Source organism: Mobula birostris, chromosome 10, assembly GCF_030028105.1.
Source record: "Mobula birostris isolate sMobBir1 chromosome 10, sMobBir1.hap1, whole genome shotgun sequence".
Lineage (NCBI taxonomy): Eukaryota > Metazoa > Chordata > Chondrichthyes > Myliobatiformes > Myliobatidae > Mobula > Mobula birostris.
Window position 1 is genome coordinate 71,077,347 of NC_092379.1, and position 24,371 is coordinate 71,101,717.

At 44.8% G+C, this 24,371-nt stretch overlaps 1 protein-coding gene across 2 annotated transcripts in view; it reads left to right on the forward strand.

Moving 5' to 3' along the window:
• Positions 1–24,371, forward strand: part of btk (Bruton agammaglobulinemia tyrosine kinase) — a 113,708-nt gene that overhangs the window by 59,213 nt on the left and 30,124 nt on the right. For both annotated transcript variants that reach the window (XM_072270457.1, XM_072270458.1), the window contains 6 exons: positions 676–848; positions 2,005–2,067; positions 2,717–2,771; positions 3,766–3,845; positions 16,386–16,513; positions 17,463–17,537. In XM_072270457.1, coding sequence (XP_072126558.1) covers positions 676–848; positions 2,005–2,067; positions 2,717–2,771; positions 3,766–3,845; positions 16,386–16,513; positions 17,463–17,537 — 574 coding nt within the window. The remainder of the gene's footprint in view (positions 1–675; positions 849–2,004; positions 2,068–2,716; positions 2,772–3,765; positions 3,846–16,385; positions 16,514–17,462; positions 17,538–24,371) is intronic.

Consider the following 24,371-nt stretch of genomic DNA (forward strand, 5'->3'; position numbering starts at 1 on the left):
TCGGGTGTACCCTGCTTAACTAGACCCTTTAACCCCAGTCTCATCTCCCTCCCTCCCTGTAAATTGTACAGTTATTAGAAAGTAGTTATGAATATCTTAGTAAATAGAACCATAGAGCCATAGAACACTACAGCACAGAAAACAGGCCATTCGGCCCTTCTAGACTGTGCTGAAACTTTATTCCGCTAGTCCCATTGACCTGTACCCAGTCCATAACCCTTCAGACCTCTCGCATCCATGTACCTATCCGATTTATTCTTAAAACTTAAGAGTGAGCCCACATTTACCAGGTCAGATGGCAGCCCGTTCCACACTCCCACCACTCTCTGAGTGAAGAAGTTCCCCCTAATGTTCCCCCTAAACCTCTCCCCTTTCACCCTAAAGCCACGTCCTCTCGTATTTATCTCTCCTAATCTAAGTGGAAAGAGCCTACTCGCATTTTCTCTGTCTATACTCCTCATAATTTTGTAAACCACTACCAAATCTCCCCTCATTCTTCAATGCTTTTAAATAGATATTAAATGACTGATATCTTGGCTATTATCTGACTACTCAGTGGTAATTTGTATGGTTAATTTCTAATGGAGAATGAGGTAATGTTAGTTGACAATGATTAACCAGTGAGTGCTACTGACTTGATGATAATGTGGCCATGCTTCCTGCTTCCCCTCACAGGCAATGAGACAGGCACCCGCTCCACAGCCCACCTCAGTACCCAAGAAGGTGGTGGTGGCCCTGTATGACTACCAGATCATGAACCCCGAGGACCTACCCCTGCGCAAGGACGAGGAGTACTTTGTGCTCGACCACAGTGACCACAACTGGTGGCGGGCGCGAGACGCTCATGGGTGCGTGTGCTTCGGGCGCTGGGGTTGGGGACAACCGCGGGGCGGGGGAGCAGGTATTGGGCTCGGGAGGGACTGGTTAAAACCATCTGGGCAGCCCATAGGAAAGTGGTACCTGGGCCGGGTGGGTGATGTGCCATGCCCAGGAACACATTGGGAGCAACGTTCTCACGTTGAATTGTAGCGGGAAGGCTTAGCCTTTCCGCATCTCCCAGCTTACGTTCCCTGTGGCATCTTTTGCCTTTATGTCAAATAACAGAGTGTTGTTGATCTGAGCTCAGCAATAGGGAATAGCTGTGAGTGTGAATTGGAATTAGGTTTAATATCACTGGCATATGTCAAGAAACTTGTCTTGTTGTCTTGCAATACATAATAATTAAGACTATAAATTACAATAAGAAATATATATATATAGAAATTAAATTAAATGAGTAATGCAAAAAAGGGAAAAGAGGAAACAGAGAGGTTACAAGCATGCGTGCATGGTCCATTCAGAAATCTGATGATGAAAGGGAAGAAACTTTCCTGAAACATTGAGCGTGTGTCTTCAAGCTCCTGTACCCCCTCCTCATGATAGCAATGAGAAGAGGGCATGTCCTGGGTGATGGACGCTGCCTTTTTAAAGTATGACCTTTTGAAGACGTCCTCAATGCTGGGGAGGCAAGTGCTCATGATGGAGCGGGCAGACTTTGCATCGTTTGCACGTGTGCACATTTTGTATGTGTGCAGATCCGTAGATATTCTTGTGTTTGAGAGTGCACGTGGCTGTATTAGTGCGTACAGGAATGTGTGTGTGTAAATTTGTATCTGCAAATGTGTGCTAGAGTGTGTAAATCTTGAAAAGGCTGCTTTTGGTGAGCTCTGTTTCACCTCTGCCCCGTCTCTCGGCTGCTGCTGACCGGTCCGGTTGGGGGAAGTGTTTCACGGGGAGATGGGGAAGTGGATTCCAGGAGTCCAGGACCAGTGGGTTGGGAGGGAGGACTACAAGATGATTGAGGGGGAATGGATCAGAAGTGATCAAGGAGGGAATCACCGGGTGGGGAGTGCGATGATCCACTCTGACAAGTGGCTGGTGAGTTTGCTGTGGTGTTCATGGCAAGATGAGGAGTGGTTGAGCGAAACTGACCACTTGCTCTTTCTGTTCTGTTCTGTTCTGCAGGAGGGAAGGTTTCATCCCCAGTAACTACGTGGTGGAGTCTATAAACCAGCTGGAAACCTACGAGTACGTTGGTGCAGATGAGGTGCCCATTACACTGGGCCAGAGTCAGCGCACGGCGGTACCCCGGCACTACACTGTGCTTGTCCCCGTCTTCCAGACACCTGGGCCTGGTTTCTTCCTCAGCCATCTCCCCCCAGCCTCTCGGACTGTAACGTTCTCCCACAGTACAACCTTTCTGACTGTAACGTTCTACTACAGTACAGCCTCTCTGACTGTTCCATACCCCCACAGTACAGCCTCTCTGACTGTTCCATACCCCCACAGTACAGCCTCTCTGACTGTTCCATACCCCCACAGTACAGCCGCTCTGACTGTAACATTCTCCCACAGTACAGCCTCTCTAAGTGAACAGCTCACACCCACAGTACCAAGCCATGTCTCGGTCTGGATTCTGTGGCTGTGTCTCGAGAGGGCTGAATCCCGCAGTCCCATGACTCTGCCATGAATTCTTCAGCGGTGAAAGGTTCTGTACAGTAGCCCTGACTCTGGGATCGGCACACTTCCCACGGCAGGCCCCTATCTGAGCAGAAGCCGAGCCAATTCCTCACTCACTCTTTCCTAAGGGAATACCATGTGTAAATAGGGGCAGACGTGCAGGGTAGTATTGTGTGGGATGTGACCAGAAGCTTCATTCCTTCTTCCTTCGTTGCAGGTGGTACAACAAAGAAATCACAAGAAGTAAAGCAGAGCAACTTCTGAAGCAGGAGGTAACCTTTACCCCCCGTCCCTCTCCGGGCCACGCGCCAGTAGAGTTGAACAGCCGGTGAGGAGCGAGACAATGGGAAGCATTTGAGAAACAAGTGACACCCAGTTTACTGTCTGACCTTTCCAGGGCAGGATGCCAGAGGTCAGATCCCCTCTGTAGAGCCCTTCATGGGCCCTGCACAGGGTAAATCATCCCTCGTGATGCCACGGGACTGTGCAGAACCCGACAGGCTTTCCAGCGATCATGGTGCTGACCTTCGGCCCGAGGATTCGGTCTGTCTGGGCTGGGGCGGTGGGGGGGGGGGGGGCGGGGGAGGGGGGGTGGCACTCAGTGCAGCTTCTCAGAAACGACTGCAGTGTTGATGCTGAAGACCGGGTATGCCAGCCACGGCTGCTTGTGTCTGTATACCCGGTCAGGTATTGTTCCACATGTGATTGCTTTGAGCTCAGCTCACACTTCCCCGAGCCCCCTGCAGCTTCCCTAAATGAAGGTTATTTTCAGCCTGTGCTGTCAACAGCCTAGTTGCTCTTGTCCTGGTGCTGTGTATGCCATTGTAAACCTCAAAACACACCAGGAGTAGGCTTATTGTTTTGTGCACAAATTGATGCTCCAAGATACCCTTTGACTTGTCCAGGTCTTCATACTTTTAATAGAAAGGAGGCTTAATAACATACTTACAAAACCTCAGTTCTGCATTTACTAAAAGGACGTCAATATAAAATGTGGCATCATTGTTCTGGATGCCACTGTGGTGCACAGCAGTCCCAGGATGTCTCCAGAGAGACCTTGGACACCCTGTTCTCCTTCTCCAGATACACCGGAGCACGGATGTGTTCTCTGAAGTGAGTCAGGCCGTCAGCTCAAGCATAACCCTTCCTTGAGGGCCTGCTGCCTGGAGCTGTGACTAGCTAGGCCCAGGGGCAGACCGGTGAGGAGGTGCACCAACTAATCTGCCTTGTGTCAGTCAGCACAGTGATGCGTGCTTTCCTTTGTAGGGAAAGGAAGGTGCCTTTCTCCTCAGGAACTCCAGTCAACCCGGGAAGTACACAATGTCCGTGCTCAGCAAAGTATCAGGGTAGGTCAATCTGTTTTTACTTCTACTGTTCGACTATGTGGCAACTTTTCAGAGAGAAGAAGCAGCAGCAATGCCAGCCCACTCACAGGGGGACAGATTTATTACAGGAGATAAAGACCAAGGTACACCTGCTTCACGTTGCTCCTTGATGGAACTATAATGGGGATGTTGACTTGTGTTGTTGGTCAGTCAACTCAAAGGGTGAGGAAACGGCTGGTGCTGGAGAGCTTTGAAGATCATGATGAGACATTGCGTGCCTTTTGCACAGATACATTCACCACATGGCTTGTCTCATTTTACCTCAATTTGTATCATCACATGTTATTTTCTGAATCTGAATTGCATCCACCATCTCCCCAGAGAGTCTGTTACACTCTCTCAACATGGGGGAGTCAGGAACTTTGTGTCTTCTGATTCTGGTCCTTCGACCAGGGGTGTCACGGTCAACCCTATTGGAGTTATTAGACACAGATCCTCTCAGCCCTCTCTCCAGGGGGAGAATATGCTCTTCCTCTTAATAATGTCAGGAACTTGTCACACGTCCTTTAGCAACCCCTGCAGTTCTCTATTGTCCCTCCTTTCACTCACAGTTTACAGTGAGAAGATTCTTTTTGTTGTTTAATTCCTTCTCATGAGCAGGTCATAGGGTCACAGAGCTCTACAGCACAGAAACAGGTCCTTTGGCCCATCTATTTCATGCCTAGTCCTATTGACTGCATTTAAACCATAGCCCTCCATACCCCTCTCATCAATGTACCTATCCAAACTTCTCTTAAATGTTGAAATTGAACTTGCATCCTCTACTTCCACTGGCAATCCAAACTTCCTTTGAGTGAAGAAGTAACCCTCCCCTCATGTTCCCTTTAAACATTTCACATTCACCCTTAACCCATGACCTCTAGTTCTAATCACACCCAATTCTAGTGGGTGTGATTAAATCATGAGTGTAATTTGTCTCCTGACTTTGAGATAGCAGTTGTATGAATGGGTTTCAGTGATTAATTAAGGAGCTTAAGGTAAAGGAACCCTAAGGATATTTAATATGATAGGTTTCACACTACAGTTTCAGAGGGAGAAGCTAAGTATTACAGTTAAGCAAAGGTAACTACAGAGGCATGAGAAAGGAACTGGAAGGGGACTCAAGCAAAGATGACAGTAGTGTAGGGATGGCAGGAGTAGCTGGGAGTAAGCTGGAAAATGCAGGGTAAACTCATCCCAAAGAAGACATAGTCCAAAGGGAGGATGAGACAACTATGGCTGACCTGGACAGCGTAAAACCAAAGAAGATACAAAATACAATATTGCAAAAACTAGTGGAAAGTTAGAGCACTGGGAAGTTTTAAAGGCAACAGAAGACAACTGAAAAAGGGGAGAAAGGGTGAAATATGTAGGTAAGACTGCTAACAAAAGGGAATAGCAAACATTATTTTCTGGTACCTATAGAGTAAAACAGAGACAAGAATGGGCACGGACTGCTGGAAAACTATACTGTAGAAGTAGAAATGAGGAGCGGAGAAATTGCAGATGAACTGAATAAGTATTTTGCATCAGATTTCACTGCAGAAATCACCAGCAATGTGCCAGTAATTCAAGAGAGTCAGGAGGCAGAAGTGAGTGTACTCTATTATTCAGTAGAAGGTGCTTGGGAAGCTAAAAGATGTGAAGGTGGTTAGGTCATCAGGACCAGATGGAATACACTTCTGGGTTCTGACAGAAGATTATGGAGGCATGAGTAGAGATCGTTCAAGAATCACTAGAGTCCGGAAAGGTTTCAGAGGACTGGAAAATCACAAATGTCACTCCACTCTTTAGGAAGGAAGGGAGGCATAAGACAGGAAGTCATAGAGCAGTTAGCCTGACTTCAGTGGTTGAGAAGACTTTAGAGCCCATTATTAAGGATGAAATTTCTGGGTACTTGGAATCTAGTTCATAGTCAGAATGGTTTACTTAAGGGGAGATCGTGCCTGGCAAATCTGCTGGAATTCAGTGGATATTGTTTACGTGGATTGGTCGAAGGCTATTAACAACGTGTCATATGTAAAGCTGCTAAATAAGATAAGAGCCTATGCATTACAGGAAAGACCGCAGTGCGGGTAAAAGATTGGCTGACTGGCAGGAGGCAAAGCATGGGAATAAAGGGGGCCTATTTTGGCTGTCTGCTGGTGACTAGTGGTTTTCTGCGGGGAGTGGTGTTGAGACCACTCCTTTTTACATCATTTGTCAATAATTTAGATGATGGAACTGATGGCTTTGTGGCCAAGTCTGTGGACATACAAAGATACAAGTAGTGTTGAAAAAGCAGGGAGTCTGTGGAAGAACTTAGATTAAGAGAATGGGTAAAAAAAAAAAATGGCAGATGGACTACGGTGTAGCAAAGCATATGGTCATGCAATTTGGTAGAAGGAGCAAAGGTGTAGATTATTTTCTAAGTGGGGAGTGAATTCAGAAATCAGAGCTGCAAGGGGACTTGCAAGTCCTAGTGGAGGATTCCTGAAGGTTAACTTGCCACTTGAGTCAATAGTAAAGAAAGCAAATGCAATGCTAGCATTTATTTGGAAAGGACTACAACATAAGTGCAAGGAGGTAAGGCTGAGGCTTTAAAAGGCTAAATATCAGACCTCATTTGGATTACTGGGAACAGTTTTGTGCCCCTTATCTAAGGAAGGACATGCTGGCGTTGGAGAGGGTCCAGTGGTTTAAAGACTGATTTGGAGAATGACAGTGTTAATGTGTGAGGAATGCTTGATTGCTCTGGGTGTACTGACTGGAGTTTATAAGAATGAGGGGGAAGTCATTGAAACCTATTGAATGTTGAAAAGCCCAGATTGAGCGTATGTGGAGAGGACATTTCCCATAGTGGGAGAGTCTAGGACCAGAGGGCATAGCCCCAGAATAGAATTCAGGACAGAACGAGGAGGAATTTCTTTAGCAAGTGGTGGTGAATCCGTAGAATGCAATGCTGTAGATGGTGATGCAGGCCAAGTCATTTAAAACAGAGGTTGATAAGTTCTTCACTAGAAAGAGTGTCAAAGGTTATGGGGAGAAGGCAAGAATTTGGGAATGAAAGGGAATTATAAATCAGCCACAAATGAATGGAGGAACAGACTGAATGGGCTGAATGGCCTACTTCTGGTCTTATGTTTATGGTCTCATGATCCCAGAAACATTGATATCAATTGGAAGCAAGGGCAGCAGACCCATGGCACACAATGCAGAGGATAGTATCTGATGAGGGAATCATCTCAGCTCCATTACGGTGCCATGGGAACTATTTTGGGCAGATAAAGGCCCATCCATCTTCAACAGCTTCAGCAACTTGTGCAGAGGTAGGCATATCAGGAGCTACCCTGTTCTGCTTGTCATGTGCAAACAATGTTCTTGCACGGATGGATTTCTGCATGTGAGCATCTCCAACCATAGAATCTGTGCCTAGCACTGACACTCAAAAGCATCCCCCCACCCCCACCCCCCGACCAACAATGTCCAGGCCCAGGGAGGGTTACTACTGACCAAAATGTAGCAAGATTGTCAGTGTAATTTGTGTGGTTACAGTGGTAGTACATTATTCTCTAGGCTCATAGGCGAGGTAAAGATTCAGTGTCACTTGTCTCCTCTATCTACGACATCTATAAGCCTGGTTATAATACAATAGTACCCACTTGCTCGCTGTCTGTGCAGCTCCCTCATTTTCATAAAGGGTCAATGCTTACAGTCTTTTTCCCAGGGATCTGGAAAGCATAGATTTCTAGATGAGAGGGAAAAGATTTAATAGGAACCTGAGGGGCAACATTACTTTTCTTTCATTATTTTTATTATTAATTTCTACATAAAGAATACAGAGTACAAGAAGTATATAAGTCAAAAAAAATCAATACATATTTGAATCACACTTGCAACTTAATTACTCTGTATTCATGTAAATTAAATTAAATCATAATATTGAAATATGATAATGTTATTATTATACAGAAAAGAAAATCTAAACCCACTACCAAGATCGAAGATGCTTGGTAAAGAAAGAAAGAAGGGAAAAAATCCTTATCATATAGTGAAATATGTTATTAGCCAACATCTGTACTTTAACAACAAATCAAAGATTTTGTAAATAGTTCAAAAATGGTCCCCACAATGTGTGGAAGTCTTGGCTAGATTCAGAAATTGAACAATGGATCTTCTCTAAATTTAAACATAACATCACGTAACCATTGAGCGTGAGTAGGCGGAGCGACATCCTTCCATTTAAGCAAGAGTGTCCTCCTAGCTATAAGAGAAATAAAAGCAGATGTCTCCAGAATAATATTTTTTTCTCCAACAATACTGAATAAAGCAGTCAAAGGGTTAGGCTTAAAATTTACTTTGAAAAGTATGGAGAAAATTTGAAATAATTCCTTCCAGTATTTCCCAAGACTTGGACATGTCCAAACATATGAATTAGTGAAGTTTCTCCACTATTACATCTATCAGAAAAGGGAGATATATCCGAATAAAAACGAGATAAGCTATGTGGTCACATGGGCCCTATGGACCACTTTAAATTGTAAGAGAGAGTGGAGGGCACATAACGATGAAGTGTTAACCAGTTTTAAAATTTCATTCCAAGTTTCCTCAGAAATTGAAGTCTGTGAAGCTTATTCCCAAAGATTTTTAATTTTGTCTAAAGGAGCATTTGTCATTCCCAGCAACATACCATATATATTAGTCGACGTTTCAGGCCGAGACCCTTCGTCCTGACGAAGGGTCTCGGCCTGAAACGTCGACTGTACCGCTTCCTAGAGATGCTGCCTGGCCTGCTGTGTTCACCAGCAACTTTGATGTGTGTTGCTTGAATTTCCAGCATCTGCAGAATTCCTGTTGTTTACCATAAATATTAGATATTGAACCATAATAAAAAGGTTTCAAATTAAAAATTACATCTAATAAGTTCTTATTGGGACTTTTAGGAAATGTATATAATTGAGATCGCAGGAAGTCTCTAATTTGTAGATATCGAAAAAAGTGGGTTTTTGGTAAGCTATACTTAGCTGACAATTGCTCAGACAAAAAGAGACCTCCTCCAACAAACAAATCCTGGAAGCATTTAAAACCCAATCTATCCCATTCTTTAAAAACCAGATCGGTCATAGAGGGTTTAAAAAATAATTAGAGAAAGTGGGACTAGAAAGAGAAAATCTCAATAAACCAAAAATATTTTCTGAATTGTACCCAGATCCTCAAAGCACAGTATGTTTAACTACCAAATTGTCAGTTAGTTTACTTAAAGATAAAGGAAGTGAGGATCCAAGAAGAGAAATGATGGAAAATTTATTAACAGAGTGAGCTTCTAAAGAAACCCATGCCGGACAGTCCTCACGGTTAATATAATATGACCAAAATGTAAGGTTTTGTATATTGACAGCCCAGTAATAAAACCTAAAACTGGGTAGGGGCAACTTTTTAAACTCAAAGTGTGCTGCGAGTATGGAATGAGCTATCAGAGGCAGGTACATTAACCATATTTAAAAAGCATTTTGACAGGTACCTGGATAAGAGAGGCTTGGAGGGATATGACCAAATGTGGGCACAGGAGACTAGCTGAGATGGTATTCTTGGTCTAACTGCATTAGTTGGGTTGAAGCCCCTGTTTCTGTGCTCAATGACTCTATGACACTCTGTGATTTACCAGTAAAAAGCTTCCAGTTTGCAGACCCTCCAGCACCTGAACAGTTTTTATTCCACTGACTGCAGTGGATTTATTGGTCATCACTCACAAAATACACTGTAGCAACCATCAAAGATGACTCTGGCGTATCTGCCGTCACCAGAGGAACAAGGGGAGCAGGTACAATAGAGACATCAGCTCTTCTATCCCAGGACCAGGGGGATCAGGTACAATAGAGACATCAGCTCTTCTATCCCGGGACCAGGGGGATCAGGTACAATAGAGACAGCAGCTCTTCTATCCCAGGATCAGGGGGATCAGGTACAATAGAGACATCAGCTCTTCTATCCTGGGACCAGGGGGATCAGGTACAATAGAGACATCAGCTCTTCTATCCTGGGTCCAGAGGGATCAGGTACAACAGAGACAGCAGCTCTTCCATTCCAGGCACATAAGCTCCTGATGAATATAAACACAGGGTTTGCTCATCCCTCAGGGGCCCAAGTAACAAATCTCTACACAGACCATCAGAGCACTGCCACTTCTTGAAGGCCAATTGTTTCAGCCTTGGCAGCTACAATTGGGTTCTTGGTATGAATAAAAGGAAACCATAGCTTCTATACTTCTGCCTCCAACTCACTTAGATACCAGCCTACGTCTCCACCCCCTTCCCAATCCGATTTTACCATCAAATGTAAATAAGATGTAGCTAGTGCAAAGGCTATTTGCATCAAATGAAAGAGCCTGTGTTCTGACAATGGAGATATATTTTCCTTTGCCAGGGTCTTTGCATACTGGATTCAATGTGGTTACAGCAGGAGGCTCAGTACTGGAGAGCATTTGCCTAGGGTGAAAAGCATAACAAATCAGCCACTATTCTACAAATATTCTTCACCCATATTGCACCCAGCGTGAATTCCACAGTGCTGGAAAGAACAGTTCCTTGTGGGGTGGCCACAGTCATTGTCCCCGTACTTCCATCCTGCTCAGTAGCACAATTAACATCAGCGCTGTAAATTTAGTTCAAAACCAAAGTCAAGTCGATTGTTATATGCAGGAAATAAGGTTGAAAGAGCACAGAAATAATTTACAAGGATGTTGCCGGGTCTGGAGGACACGACTTGTCAGGAAAGATTGAACAGGTTAGGACTTTATTTTGTGGAATGTTGAAGATTGAGGGAAGATTTGATAGAGGTATACAAGATTATGAGAGGTATCGATAGGGTAAATGCAAGCAGGCTTTTTCCACTGAGGTTGGGGGAACTACAACTGGAGGTCATGGGTTAAGGGTGAAAGGTGAAAAATTTAAGGGGAACGTGAGGAGAAACTTCTTCACTCAGAGTGTCGTGAGAGTGTAAGTGGTATATGCAAGCTCAACTTCAACATTTAAGAGAAGTTTGGATAGGTACATGGATGGTAGGGGTATGGAGGGCTATGGTCCTGGTAGAGCTCAATGGGAGTAGGCAGTTTTAATGGTTCGGCATGGACTAGATGGGCTGAATGGCCTGTTGCTGTTCTGTACTTGTCTATGACTCTAAGTACAATGTAAAACTTTCAGCAGCATCGCAGGCACCTGTCATCAAAGATACAACGTTCACAAGAAAATCATAAATTAATGTACAAAATTATCCGAAGAACACAATTATAACAAAAGGGAAACACAAAGTCCCTTGTCGTACAGTGTCCAAAGTGGTCAGAGTGTTCCAATACTGAGGTAGTGATTCGGGTTGTGCAAGCAGGCACAACTGAATGGTTGAAGGGAACTTGAATCTGCTGGCAAGGGACTTGAAGCTTCTGTACGTTCTCCTCAACAGTAGCTGCAAAAAGACGGCATTGCCCCCACAGCGAGGATTATTGACGTTAGATGTTGCTGTCTTGAGGCAGTGCCTCATGTGGATGAGGAGGGATGTGCCCGTGATGGACTGGACTCACTCCACGAAGCTCTGCAGTTTGCTATGTTTCTGCACATTCAAATTGCCTCACTATTAATGATGCAACCAGTCAGGATACCCCCAGTTTTACAGCAAACCACAAGTGTTCACACCTCTGTGAAAAGAACAACAATTTGTTTTTTTTATTATTCAAGGCTAGATATGATCCCTCCAGCTCTGTGCTTGCTGAAGTGTGTGAGCATATCCTGAAACTGTTGTTTTGAACATGCCGTAACACACAGGCAGCCAGTGCCAGCTGGAGCCAGGTTTAAAGTGAAGGGGGTGGCGGGGGATGTGAGAGAGACCTGGGGAACAGCTTCTTTCACACAGTGGGTGCTGAGTACATGAAACAAGTAGCAAAGGCTGGTACAAAGCAGCATTTCAAAGATACTTGGAGAGTAACATAGATAGGAGAAGTTTAAAAGGATATGGGACAAACATAGGCAAATGTGTGGTTTGAAGTGAGCTGAGAGAGACGTTGGTAGGGTGGGTACAATTACAATAATATAAAGGTATTTGGACAGTAACACGGATAGGAAAGGTTTAGAAGAACATGGGGCAGACCACGGGTGATGGGACTAGCTCAGTTAGTCAACTTGATTGGCGTCGATGGGTTTGGCTTCAGGACCTGTTTCAGGGCTCTGTAGATCTGTGACTGTGCTCTAACCAGACCAGGTGATGACTTCTGACCAAGTCTGGGTGGTGGACAGGTCACATGAGAAACAGCAGCTGGTAGACCGTGGCTTGTGCTTCAGCTGCAGCGTGCCAACGATGCTGGGATTGGCACTGATCAAGTTCATGTGGCAGATGGAGACCAGTTCTCCTCAATACTGATATCTCCATCCTATCAACATACCCCTCCATCACTATCACCCACGCCCTTCTCCTGAGCGAATCCAGATAAGGAGTATTCATTCAGGACCTTCCCGTATCCTCTGGCTGCGTGCAAAGATTACACTTTGTACTAAGGAGATCATTCTTTCCCTATCTACTGTCTTGCTCCTAAGATAGATAAGAAGAGTTTTGGATATAACCAGCCAGAGGAGTTTCATTAGCCTCTGACTTTCCCTGTTTAACACACTGCTCCACTGTCCATATTCCTCAGGGTTATTACAATGGCTCTGGTGTCATCTTTACATCAACAGTGGAAGGAGGGAGATAGAAGAGACTGTAGATGCTGGAATCTGGAGTGAAAAAACAAGATGGTGGAGGAACTCAGGGGGTCAGGAGTATCTATGAAGGGAAATGGATATAACAGGAGATATATCAGGCTGAGATTCATCATCAGGACTGAAAGATTGAGGGGAGAGAGCCAACAGGAAAAGATGAGGGGAAGGGGTGGAGTAAGAGACAGCAGGCGATAACGACAAGAGCTGGCTGGTGATAGGTGGAGGCAACACAGAGCTAAAGATGATGGAATCTCATGAGGGAGGTGGGGAGGGCGGAGGAGAGGGGAAGTAGTGAGACGAGTGTGTGGGTGATGGGCAGAGGGAGAGGGTGGATGAGGGGAAAGAAATGGATGTGGGCTAGGGCAAACTCGGTAGATGAGGAGGTGATAGACAAAGGGGGAGTGAAATCAGCTCACCAGAAACTGGAGAATTCACTGTGTACACCTTTGGGTTGTAGACTACTCAGGCAGAAGATGAGATCCTGTTCCTTGAGTTTGTGTTCAGCCTCAGCAGAGGCAGCTGAGGACAGATTCCCTTCTCTGAAGGACGTTGGAAAATCAGATGGGTTTTATTCCAGTCAGTGTATCGTGAGGGCGCTGCTGGTGATTGCAGTTTTCAAAAACCAGCTACTGTCATGGGATTTGAATTTACATCTTTGGATTAGCCACCCAGCGACACAAGCAGTGTGCCGATCAGAGAAAGTGCTTAGTGAAGTGATGTGTAGTCAGAGGTGGCGGAAAAGCATGTGAGATTTTGGGTTTCTGTCAATTCATCGCGTGACCATCTGTACCCGATGGTGAGGACTAGGAGTTTGTTTACTTACTGATTGAGATACAACGTGGAACTTGCCCTTCCAGCCCTTCGAGCCATGCTGCCCAGCAACCCTCAATTTAACCCCAGCCTAATCACGGGACAATTTACAATGGTCCATTAACCCACTAACCGGTACGCCCTCGGACTGTGGGAAGAGACCAGAGCACCCGGAGGAAACCCACGCATCTCCGTGGGGAGGACGTACAGACTTCTTACAGATGACACTGTCAGAATTGAACTCTGAATTCTGACACTCTGAGCTGTAGTAACATTGTGCTACCATGGCAACCAAGTTGGAGGGTAATGGAAGAATGGTGGGGTTGAGTGAGGAGATAGAGACTGGGAGGAACCTTCAGTAGGCAGAGTGATTGAAGAACGGGAATGCTGTCGAATCACTGTAGGCTTTGTGGGCTGCTGTTCCTCAGCTTGCAGAGCACCACAAGCAAAGTCATAAAGCAAGAGGTTGTTTGTGAGGCTGCTAATTTGGGACATCCTGTGCACAGATGTCAGTCTCGGGTTCCGCTCAACTAGGCCAACTGCACCTTGCTCTTGGCATCTTCCTGCGGCAGAGAGGCAGCAGACCATGAAAAAGGGGGAAGTGGAACCATGAACTAGTGCTGAATTTCACTGTGAAACATCCACTGCCAGCGGCAGATTTACATTGTAAATTAACGACCCACAACTCGCTGGCTTTACGTGTGATCCCCCATGATACTGGGTGACGGGCACACCACATTTTGTACTGGAAACACTCAAAATGCTGAAGGAATTCAGCAAGTCAGGCAGCATCTACAGAGAGGAATAAACAGTTAACGTTTCAAGCCAAGATGCATCATCATTTTGAGAATCCAGAGAATCTCTGGTGTTTACACCGACAATGGAACAAAGAGCTTGTAGTTGGACATCAGAAGGGGCATGTATCAATGTTTCTGTCCTGGAATTCCCCTTGTACCCTTCTCCACACCAACAAACCCCAGAGGTCTCACTGATTCCAGGCTCTGACCCCCAAGTATTGGGTGAGAGCTGAAATGCTTCTCTTGTGAAATAAACTGCATTTGCCGAACACTCAGAACTAGCTGCAGCAGAGTCAGGTTTCCGCAAGCATTAATAACCATTTGATTTACATAATCAAACCAATGGTGACTGGTTTTAAATAGCATCAAAATTTCCCTTCTGCACCAGCTCTCCTTGAGTACGGAGAAAAAAATCATCGAGTGCTTTTGGAAAGTGTCCTTCCCATTCTAACCATCTCCCAAGGCTGCTCAGAGCTGGGGAGCCTGCTCGGATAGGCACCCACAGATGGGAACCAGCTCTAGTTATGGGATAAACTTAGGCACCAGTATGTAGCAGAACACCTCTCCAGATGTTGTTTCTCTGTACTTTTCTTCTTCACATACTAATGACACACAGCTGGCCACTGATGTACTGGCATCTGCACTGGACTTCAAGGTGAGCAGTCCCGGGTTCGAACCTGGCTACCTTATAACTCTCAAGAGCTCTCTCTGATTCTTGCTTCTTAAATCTTAAGTATGCTTCCTTCTTCCTTTTTACTAGATGTTCCAATGTTTTTGGCCACCATAGATCCTTCCCCTGCTTCAATGGGGCAACCTATTTCAAACTCTATGCAAGTGCTCCCTAAACAATCTCACATTTCTGATGTGCATCTCCCTGAGTATATCTGTTCCCAATTTACGCTCTCAAATTTCTGCCTAATAGCATCATAGTTCACCCTCACCCAATTAAATACTTGCCCACACAAAATGCTGGAGGAACTCGGTGAGCCAGGCAGCATCTATGGAAAAGAATAAAGTGCTTGGGCTGAGACCCTTCATCAGCACTGATCTGTTGAGTTCCTCCAGCACTTTGTGTGTGTGTTGTCTTGGATTTCCAGCATCTGCAGATTTCCTCCTTTTTGTAAATACTTTTGTGTACCATCTGCTCCTGTCCCTGGCCAAGGCTATGCTAAAGGTCAGGGAGATGTGGTCATTGTCTCTGAAATGCTCACCCACTGAGAAATCTCTCACCTGACCAGGTCCATTGCCTAGTACTAGATCCAGTATGACCTCTCCTCTAGATGACCTGTCCACATATTGTGACACATCAAAGAAGTGCTGACCCATCAAAACCTTTGGCACTAAGAAGGCACCAATCAATATTAGGGGAGCTGAGGTCACCTATGGCAACAACCCTGCTATTTTTGCACCTTTCCAAAATATGCCCCCTGGTTTGCTCCTCATTGTCTTTGTTGCTATTGGTGATGGAGCTGGGGGTGGTGGTGGTGAAGTCTATAGAATACCCCAATAGAGTGATTGCTCCCTTGCTATTTCTGTCTTACACCCACATGAACTCAGTATGCCATCCCTCCAGGATGTCCTCCCTTTCTGCAGCTATGATATTGTCCCTGATTTTTGTGCAGGTAGTATGCATTGCAGCCACTATTCACAGGCAAAAGTTCAAAGTACATTTATTATCACAGCATGTATACAAGGTGTTCGTCTAGTGATTTGAAGGTTGCTAGTTCGAGCCTTGGACAACATCGGTGGCGTGGAGAGGGGAGACCTGCAGCATGAGCAACTGCCAGTCTTCCATACAACCTTGCCCACACCTGTGCCCTGGAAACCTTCCAAGGTGCAAGTCCATGGTTTCACAAGACTAATGGATGCCTATATAACATATACATTATACAACCTTGAGATTCATCTCCTTACAGGCAGGCACAAAACAAAGAAACCCCAAAGATCGGGTGTTGATCATTATTCCGGATAACTTTGTAAGATGAACGTGTTGGGGGAATGTGTGGAGAATAAATCAGTCCACGTAGGATGAGGGTAAATGTTCCCATGCTGTACCTGCCTACAACTGTATGACTTTGGTTTCCAGATAAGGGTGAAGTATCCATCACTTTCCTCTACTTGCTGTGGATCAGGTGAAATTCTGTGTTACTGAGCACTGATACTGGCCTTCTCTCCATGTTCTTCTTTGCCACCAGGGATCAGAGCGGTAAAGTCAAACACTACACAGTGTGTGTGACACCCAACAACCAGTACTACCTTGCAGAGAAACACACGTTCAACACAATTCCCGAGCTGATCAACTACCACCAGCACAATGCAGCAGGTACAGTCAATGATAGACCTCCCCGACTGCCCCGTGCAGCTCAGTACTGATAGTGTGTTTTCCAGAGGGTAATATTCAGAATCAGAATCAGGTTTATTATCATTGGAATTTGTTGTTTTGTGACAGCAGGATAGTGTTATGCATAAAAATGTTATAAGTTTGTTTATGAAAAGTTAGTGCAAAAACAGAGCAAAATGGTGGGGTAATGTTCATGAGTTCAAGGACCATTCAGGGATCTGATGGCAGAGAGGAAGGGGCTTTTCCTAAAATGTTGAGTGTGCATCTTCAGGCTTTTGTACCTCCTTCCTGCTGGTAGTAAAGAGAAGTTGTCATGACCTGGGTGGGACTCCTTAATGATGAATGCTGCCTTTTTGAGGCATCAATGTGAAGATGTCCTTAGTAAAGGGGAGACTAGTGCCCATGGTGAAACCAGCTGAGTTTACAACCCTCTGGTATGTGTTCTCCTGACTTCTCCTTCCTGAAGTTCACAAGTCAATTCCTCGTTCTTACTGACGTTGAGTGCAATGTTGTTGTTGTGACGCAACTCAACCAGCTTCCCTATCTCACTCCTCAGCATTGGCTGAGTCAGCACCAGCAGCCTTCTCTCCTGAGGCTGCAGGTTGGAGGATTAAGTATAGCAACATGTGAGAGGCAGAGACAGGGTGGACAGTGAGGGTCTTTTTCACAGGGTTGGAATGCCAAATACTAGAGGCCACAGCTTTGAGGTGAGGAGATTTACAAGGCAAGTTGTTTATACAGGGAGGGGAGGGTGCCTGGAATGTGCTGACAGCGGAGGTGATTGGCCCAAAAGTGCTCCATGTTGTCCCAGCAAGGCTGGCTGAAGTGCACTGTTGAGTGCTGAATCTGGGGATCTCTGCTGTCTGCTCTTGATGGAAACATTGCTCCTAGCAACATTTGATGAATGCACTGTTTTGTTGGTCCACTGCAGGTCTTGTTACGAGGTTACGTCACCCTGTATCCTGGCAGACGAAAAAGGCCCCTTTGACAGCAGGATTTGGTTATGGTAAGACTCTGTTTTCATGCTTCAAATTTTCCCCAGAATTCTATATAATCCACAACACAGGCTCAGGCTATTTGGTACCTATCCTTCATTCAGTCTCCTTATCGTTCTTTGTATTAATCCCACCAGTGTTGTTGTTCAGAAACACAACACTTCATTCCCTTCTCAGCCAATCAGTGATGGGCAATGAATGAGCAGTGGAATGAAGGATTCCGGCAGGAGTTGTATTTGGACCCCGCTAGCAGCTGGGAGCCATGGAATAGCAGAATTCGACATGCATACATTTGAAAGATAAATAACAAGACCAAAATGGCTTAAATTGGGGTGTCCTCGACATTAGCAAATTCATTGTGTTGAACTGGAAATTCCTGGAATGTGTCCATAGATTATACCGCAGATCAAGGTCATTTAGATCGCCACGTTCACGCCAACCATCAAAGACCCAGCTAAACTAATCCCATTTACCAGGACTTGGTCCATCGCCTTCAGCATTAGCAGATTCAGATATTGCTTAATTATTGTGAGAGTCATTGCCTCCACCACCCCTTGTAACACTGTGTTCCATTTCCAACCACACTTTGGGGAAATAATGTTCTTAGGGTCTCCTCTGAATCTCTTATTCCTCACCTTAAGGTTTTTCCCTCTAGCTGTAGGCCATTTGTAGATGTAATTCTTACTTCCCTAAATTATTGTGTGTTATATGTGTGTTACGTGTACTGCAGTGGTTTACACCCTGGTCTGGAGAAACATTGTCTTATTTGACGTGATACATGTATATTGTTAAATGGCAGTAAACTTGAATTGACTTGACTTGACATCTCAGTTACGGGTAAAGGTTTCTACTGCATTTATCCCTTTCGTGGTTTTGTGGAAGCCTATGAGATCCCTTCTAGCTTCCTGCACTCAAGGAAAACAAACATTTGATATCATTTCCATAAAAAATATCCCAGCATCAACCAGGAGTCAGTCTGCATCAGGTTTAGTCTTTGGAAGTGGATTAGAACTGTAACGACGTTTTGGTGTATGAATGTTTATCTGAAAGGGACCATTATTATAGAATATATTGCATGCATTTGCTGGTTGCCGTACTTTAAGAAGGATCTGGCTGGAGAGAGTGCAGAGGAGATTCACCAGGAGAAGAAAGTGTTTGAAAGGGGATCTGCAGGGTAAGTTATTTTACACAGAGCAACGTTAATATTTGGGACATGCTGCTGACGGAGGTGGTGGAATCAGATACAATTACTGTGTTTAAGAAACATTAAGACAGATATCTTCCACTAACCCCGTCCCCGGGAAGCCAGTGTGTCCTTTCTATTCTAATGACTGCCACATCAATTTCAGGATCATTAAGCAAAGTCAAATTTACTTATTGCGAACATGAGGAAGTCTGCAGATGCTGGAAATCCAAAGCAACACCCACAGAACACTTTGATCTCAGCCGGTCAGGCAGCATCCATGGAAGTGATGTTTCAAGCCGAGACTTTTCTTCAGCGGCATTTCTTTGTGCTACCTAGTCTTGGTTTTCTTCTGACTTGTAATCAAAATACCCTCCTTGTCCAGCCCCACTTGAAGGAACGCTCCTAAATTCACACCATTTGCTAGCCTTACTAATCTTAAAACTAACACAGTTCTGAATTTTAATAAAGTGTAAAACCACAAAGAAAATGAAGCATGTATGACTATAATAATGAAAATATATTATAATCCCTTTAGTTGCACATACAATTTCTTGTGAACAGCTTTAGTAAGTTTCCTCAGTTCTTGCTGAACTATCCGCCACCAGCGTTCTAAAATTCCTGCATTTTTGCAAAACCAGTAGTTAAAAAATAAAGTTAACTTTTATCAGTGTTTGGAACCATTGTGCTGGGGAAGATTGAGACTGATAGGGTCAGGCATTCTTCTTTTTGAAAATCCATAATAAAGTTTTGCATTAGGATTGAGAATTGTGGCATTGCCTCTGCAGTGGTGTCTTTGGCAAATGCAGTTCTGTAGGATCTGGTGCAACGTTTAACTCGCAAACCGAGTTCGATGCTTGCAGAAAGCATGCCATTGACACATTAGCTGAGATCCATGGTGGTTTATTGTGCTGGTAGGCAGCTGCAAATCTCCCAGTTCCTTGTGAAACCCAGAATGCGGAGGAGAAAACTCACGACAACCAGCAAGGGTTCAAGGACAGGGCAAATACCATGCTTGTGGGAAGAGGAGGCCCAGATCAAACGAGCTGCAAAGTCCAACTTGCCTGCTGATTTTGATTAGACATTACCCTTCATTTAGTGGATATGCGACCTAGCACAAGCACAGACAGTGAATTGAAAAACCCCAGTGGCAGGGTATCATGGACAAAGAAAGATGACATGTTGATATTAGCATGGTCTACCCAGTGCGGCCACATGGAGCCTGCTCTGCTGTTTGCTTCTGAAGTGAAGTTTCTTGTGAGAAGTTTTGAGATGTTAGGCCTCAGCAAGAGGAGGTGTGAAATCAGCTTCGGCTGTGGGCAGAGTTCTATTTTAGTCACTTACTCTGCTCATAATTGTCGTCACATCATGCAACTATCCTAATAAATAATTGATTCTTTGCATTTTTATGAGAATGAGCCCCATGTTTAGTCTTTGAAAATGCAATCTTCATCCATATTGCAGAGAATTCAGTTGCCTGCATATATTGTAGAAAATTTCATCCCTGTGGATACAATAGAGCAGTGATTCTGAACCGTTTTTTGGCCTTAGGAGCTCTTCTCAGGTTCCAGGGCCCCCCTTCAAACAGGGATACACCATGAACAGATAGAGAGAAAATCATTTATTATTGAACACCACGAAAACTTGAACATTCCGACATACTGGACAAAATTTAAGAAAAGACTGTATGAAATTAAACATCTATCAGGCCTAATGCAATCCTAGACCTTGGTGCTTTTCTGCAAGTTTCATGGTATCGGGTTCCAAATTAGACAATGACAGTCGGAGATCACCTCTTGCTGTGATACCAATTCTGTTCCTGGATTTTGTCAAGGAACTACCTTGCAGAATCGGCTCTCAACCAAATATGTTGAGGGAAAGGCAATAAAAAATCTTTGGGCTTTTTCCCACAGAGTTGTAAATTTATTTGGCAGATCACGCTTGATCCAAAAATATTTTTGAAACTGACTGAACTGACGATGTGCAGTTATATCACTCTGAAGAGCAATCAAACTCTCTTGAATTTCTGCCTCAACTTGGGTGGGTTGTACTTCACCCAGAGCCATGGATTTTTTTCCCTGGTGACTTCATATGTAGTAATAAACACTTTTCACAACCTACCTTAACGTATAATATATCCAACACATATACTTCAAAGTTACTAGGCTAAAAAAGGCCTAGCAAGACACGCTGATCTTCGGAGAATGAAGTATGGAGATAATGGATGTGCGAACCCTTGACTGAATACGTTGACCCGGTGCAGTCTGATTTGTGACTGACAATGAAGTGAGGTTGTATGGGAGGAGCTTAAGCAATGAATTTACCAGGAGTGCCAAATTCAAACGGTGTGTTGGAAAGATATTATAAATAGGAGGGAAACTATTGACTCCAATGAAAGTTGCTGCTTGGGTATTTCATCAGTTCAGTTACCAGGGCCCCCATAAACCCTTGGGGCTCCACTTCTCACAGTTTTCAGTCAGTGGCTCCCTTCAAATATGCCAGGGCCCCCACTGAGAATGGCTGCTATAGAGAATCTCATGTCTCTGGATATTGTAGAACACCTCATCCCATGGATATTGTAGAGAACCTCATCCCATGGATATTGTAGAGAACCTCATCCCCGTGGATATTGTAGAGAATCTCATCCCGTGGATATTGTAGAGAATCTCATCCCTGTGGATATTGTAGAGAATCTCATCCCATGGATATTGTAGAGAACCTCATCCCCGTGGATATTGCAGAGAATATTATCCCCGTGGATAGTGTAGAGAATCTCATCCCCGTGGATATTGTAGAGAACCTCATCCCCGTGGACATTGTAGAGAATCTCATCCCATGGATATTGTAGAGAATCTCATCCCATGGATATTGTAGAGAACCTCATCCCCGTGGATATTGTACAGAATCTCATCCCGTGGATATTGTAGAGAACCTCATCCCATGGATATTGTAGAGAACCTCATCCCCGTGGATATTGTAGAGAATCTCATCCCCGTGGATAGTGTAGAGAATCTCATCCCCCTGGATATTGTAGAGAATCTCATCCCCGTGGACATTGTAGAGAATCTCATCCCCGTGGATAGTGTAGAGAATCTCATCCCCCTGGATATTGTAGAGAACCTCATCCCATGGATATTGTAGAGAACCTCATCCCCGTGGATATTGTAGAGAATCTCATCCCTGTGGATATTGTAGAGAATCTCATCCCCGTGGATAGTGTAGAGAATCTCATCCCTGTGGATATTGTAGAGAATCTCATCCCATGGATATTGTAGGGAATCTCATCCCCGTGGATATTGTAGACATCCTCATCCCCGTGGATATTGTAGAGAACCTCATCCCCGTGGATATTGTAGGGAATCTCATCCCCGTGGATATTGTAGGGAATCTCATCCCCGTGGATATTGTAGGGAATCTCATCCCCGTGGATATTGTAGGGAACCTCATCCCCGTGAATATTGCAGGGAACCTCATCCCCGTGGATAGTGCAGAGAATCTCATTCCCGTGGATAGTGCAGAGAACCTCATCCCCGTGGATAGTGCAGAGAACCTCATCCCCGTGGATATTGTAGAGAATCTCATCCCCGTGGATATTGTAGAGAATCTCATCCCCGTGGATAGTGTAGAGAATCTCATCCCGTGGATATTGTAGAGAATCTCATCCCCGTGGATAGTGTAGAGAATCTCATCCCCGTGGATATTGTAGAGAATCTCATCCCTGTGGATATTGTAGGGAATCTCATCGCATGGATATTGTAGAGAATCTCATCCCATGGATATTGTAGAGAATCTCATCCCCGTGGATATTGTAGAGAATCTCATCCCGTGGATATTGTAGGGAATCTCATCCCCGTGGATATTATAGAGAACCTCATCCCCGTGGATATTGTAGAGAATCTCATCCCGTGGATATTGTAGAGAATCTCATCCCGTGGATATTGTAGGGAATCTCATCCCCGTGGATATTGTAGAGAATCTCATCCCCGTGGATATTGTAGAGAATCTCATCCCATGGATGTTGTAGGGAATCTCATCCCCGTGGATATTGTAGAGAATCTCATCCCATGGATATTGTAGAGAATCTCATCCCCGTGGATATTGTAGGCAATAGGAATCCCAGTATATTTTGTAGGAAATAATAGTTTCTGTGAATACGGTAGAGAATCACAGTCCCTATATACTGTACGTTGTAGGGAATGTTTCATTATATAAGTGTAATGCAGATAAGTAGTCTCTATTTATTTGTTGATTGATTGGAAAGACTATCAATCCAAATTTAAAGTACATTTATGACGAAAGTACGTTTACGAAAAACAGCCTTGAGATCTGTCTCCTTACATGCCGCTGCAAAATCAAGAAACCCAATAGAACCCATTTAAAAAAAACATCAACACCCAATGTGTAGAAGAAGGAACAAATTGTGCAAACAATAAAAGTAAGCAAGTAACATTTAGATCTGAAATTCACAAAAGGGAGTCCACAGCCGCACAGCTGGGCATCACTGCAGCCGATCCAGGAGCCCGTTAGTTGCAGGCCACAGCCTCGAGCAAAGCTCGCAAGCAGCAAGCTGTATGCCAGCCCCGAAACCCTGACCATTTCAATCTGGCCAGGCCGCAGGTCATTCCTCATTTTTGGGTCCGGGTCCCACCGCCTCATTTTGGCCCATGCCCGACCTTTCTGATCTGGCTCTGCACGTAAACTGGGCAAACATCGGCTTGTTCCTTGCTCTGAGGCCTGGGCACCCTCCGCCTCACCTTGCCTTGGTTCTGCCACCAAGTCTGCTCCAGCAAGGGCTAACCATTGGCTCACTCCCAGCTCTCGGGTGCAGGAGCCACCGCCTCATTTTGGCCCATGCACGTCACACCCCACCTTTCAGACTTCAGTTCACACGGCCAGGTCTACAGACGGTTCAAAAGCAAAGTTACAGGCTATTGATGCCAGTGATTGTATCCTTGGAAAAAGGGTGATTAGTAAAGTGTGTAGTTAATAGTTTTGTTTACTGCCAGCAAATTGTCACTGTGCTTCACCTGTGTCATCTTAAACTGGAAGGCCTGTGTACAGTACATTGTGGGAGAAAACAGCCTCAGTGTTTGTTGGAGGTGTTACATACCCCGTAACTGGGTTGCCAAACCAGCAGAAATGGATCACTCAGTTGGAGTCTGGATTACTAGAACTAAGAAAGTTTTATTAAAGAAACAAGCAACACAGTACTCTAATCAAAAGGATAATAAATGCAACAGTTCAGCAATGATAAACACACATGTACACAGAATTAAGATAGCAGCATCAATCAAGCTCTATCATTGTCTAGGGGTAAATGACCAGTTTCAAAGTAACGCAAAGTTCAGTTCAGTTCACAGTAATCGCTGCCGTGGGAAATGGACAGTGTGGGGGAAGGAGAGAGAGCAAAAACAAATGAATATTCAAAAACAGCTTCCACACACAGACCTTCGCAGTCAGCTTTCGGGCGAGTCCTTTGTGATGTCACCTGAGGTCACCGACCGTGACCCCTCCGTTTCCAGATGCGATCGTTTCCCTGCGGTGAACCCAGCACCCAGGCAAGGGTGGACACACACCAGGTTCCCGCTGATCGTGCCTTTCCACCCTGAGCGTCTATGGCCCGGTACTTCCCACTGACTCGTGAGAGGCGCACTGCTTCCAG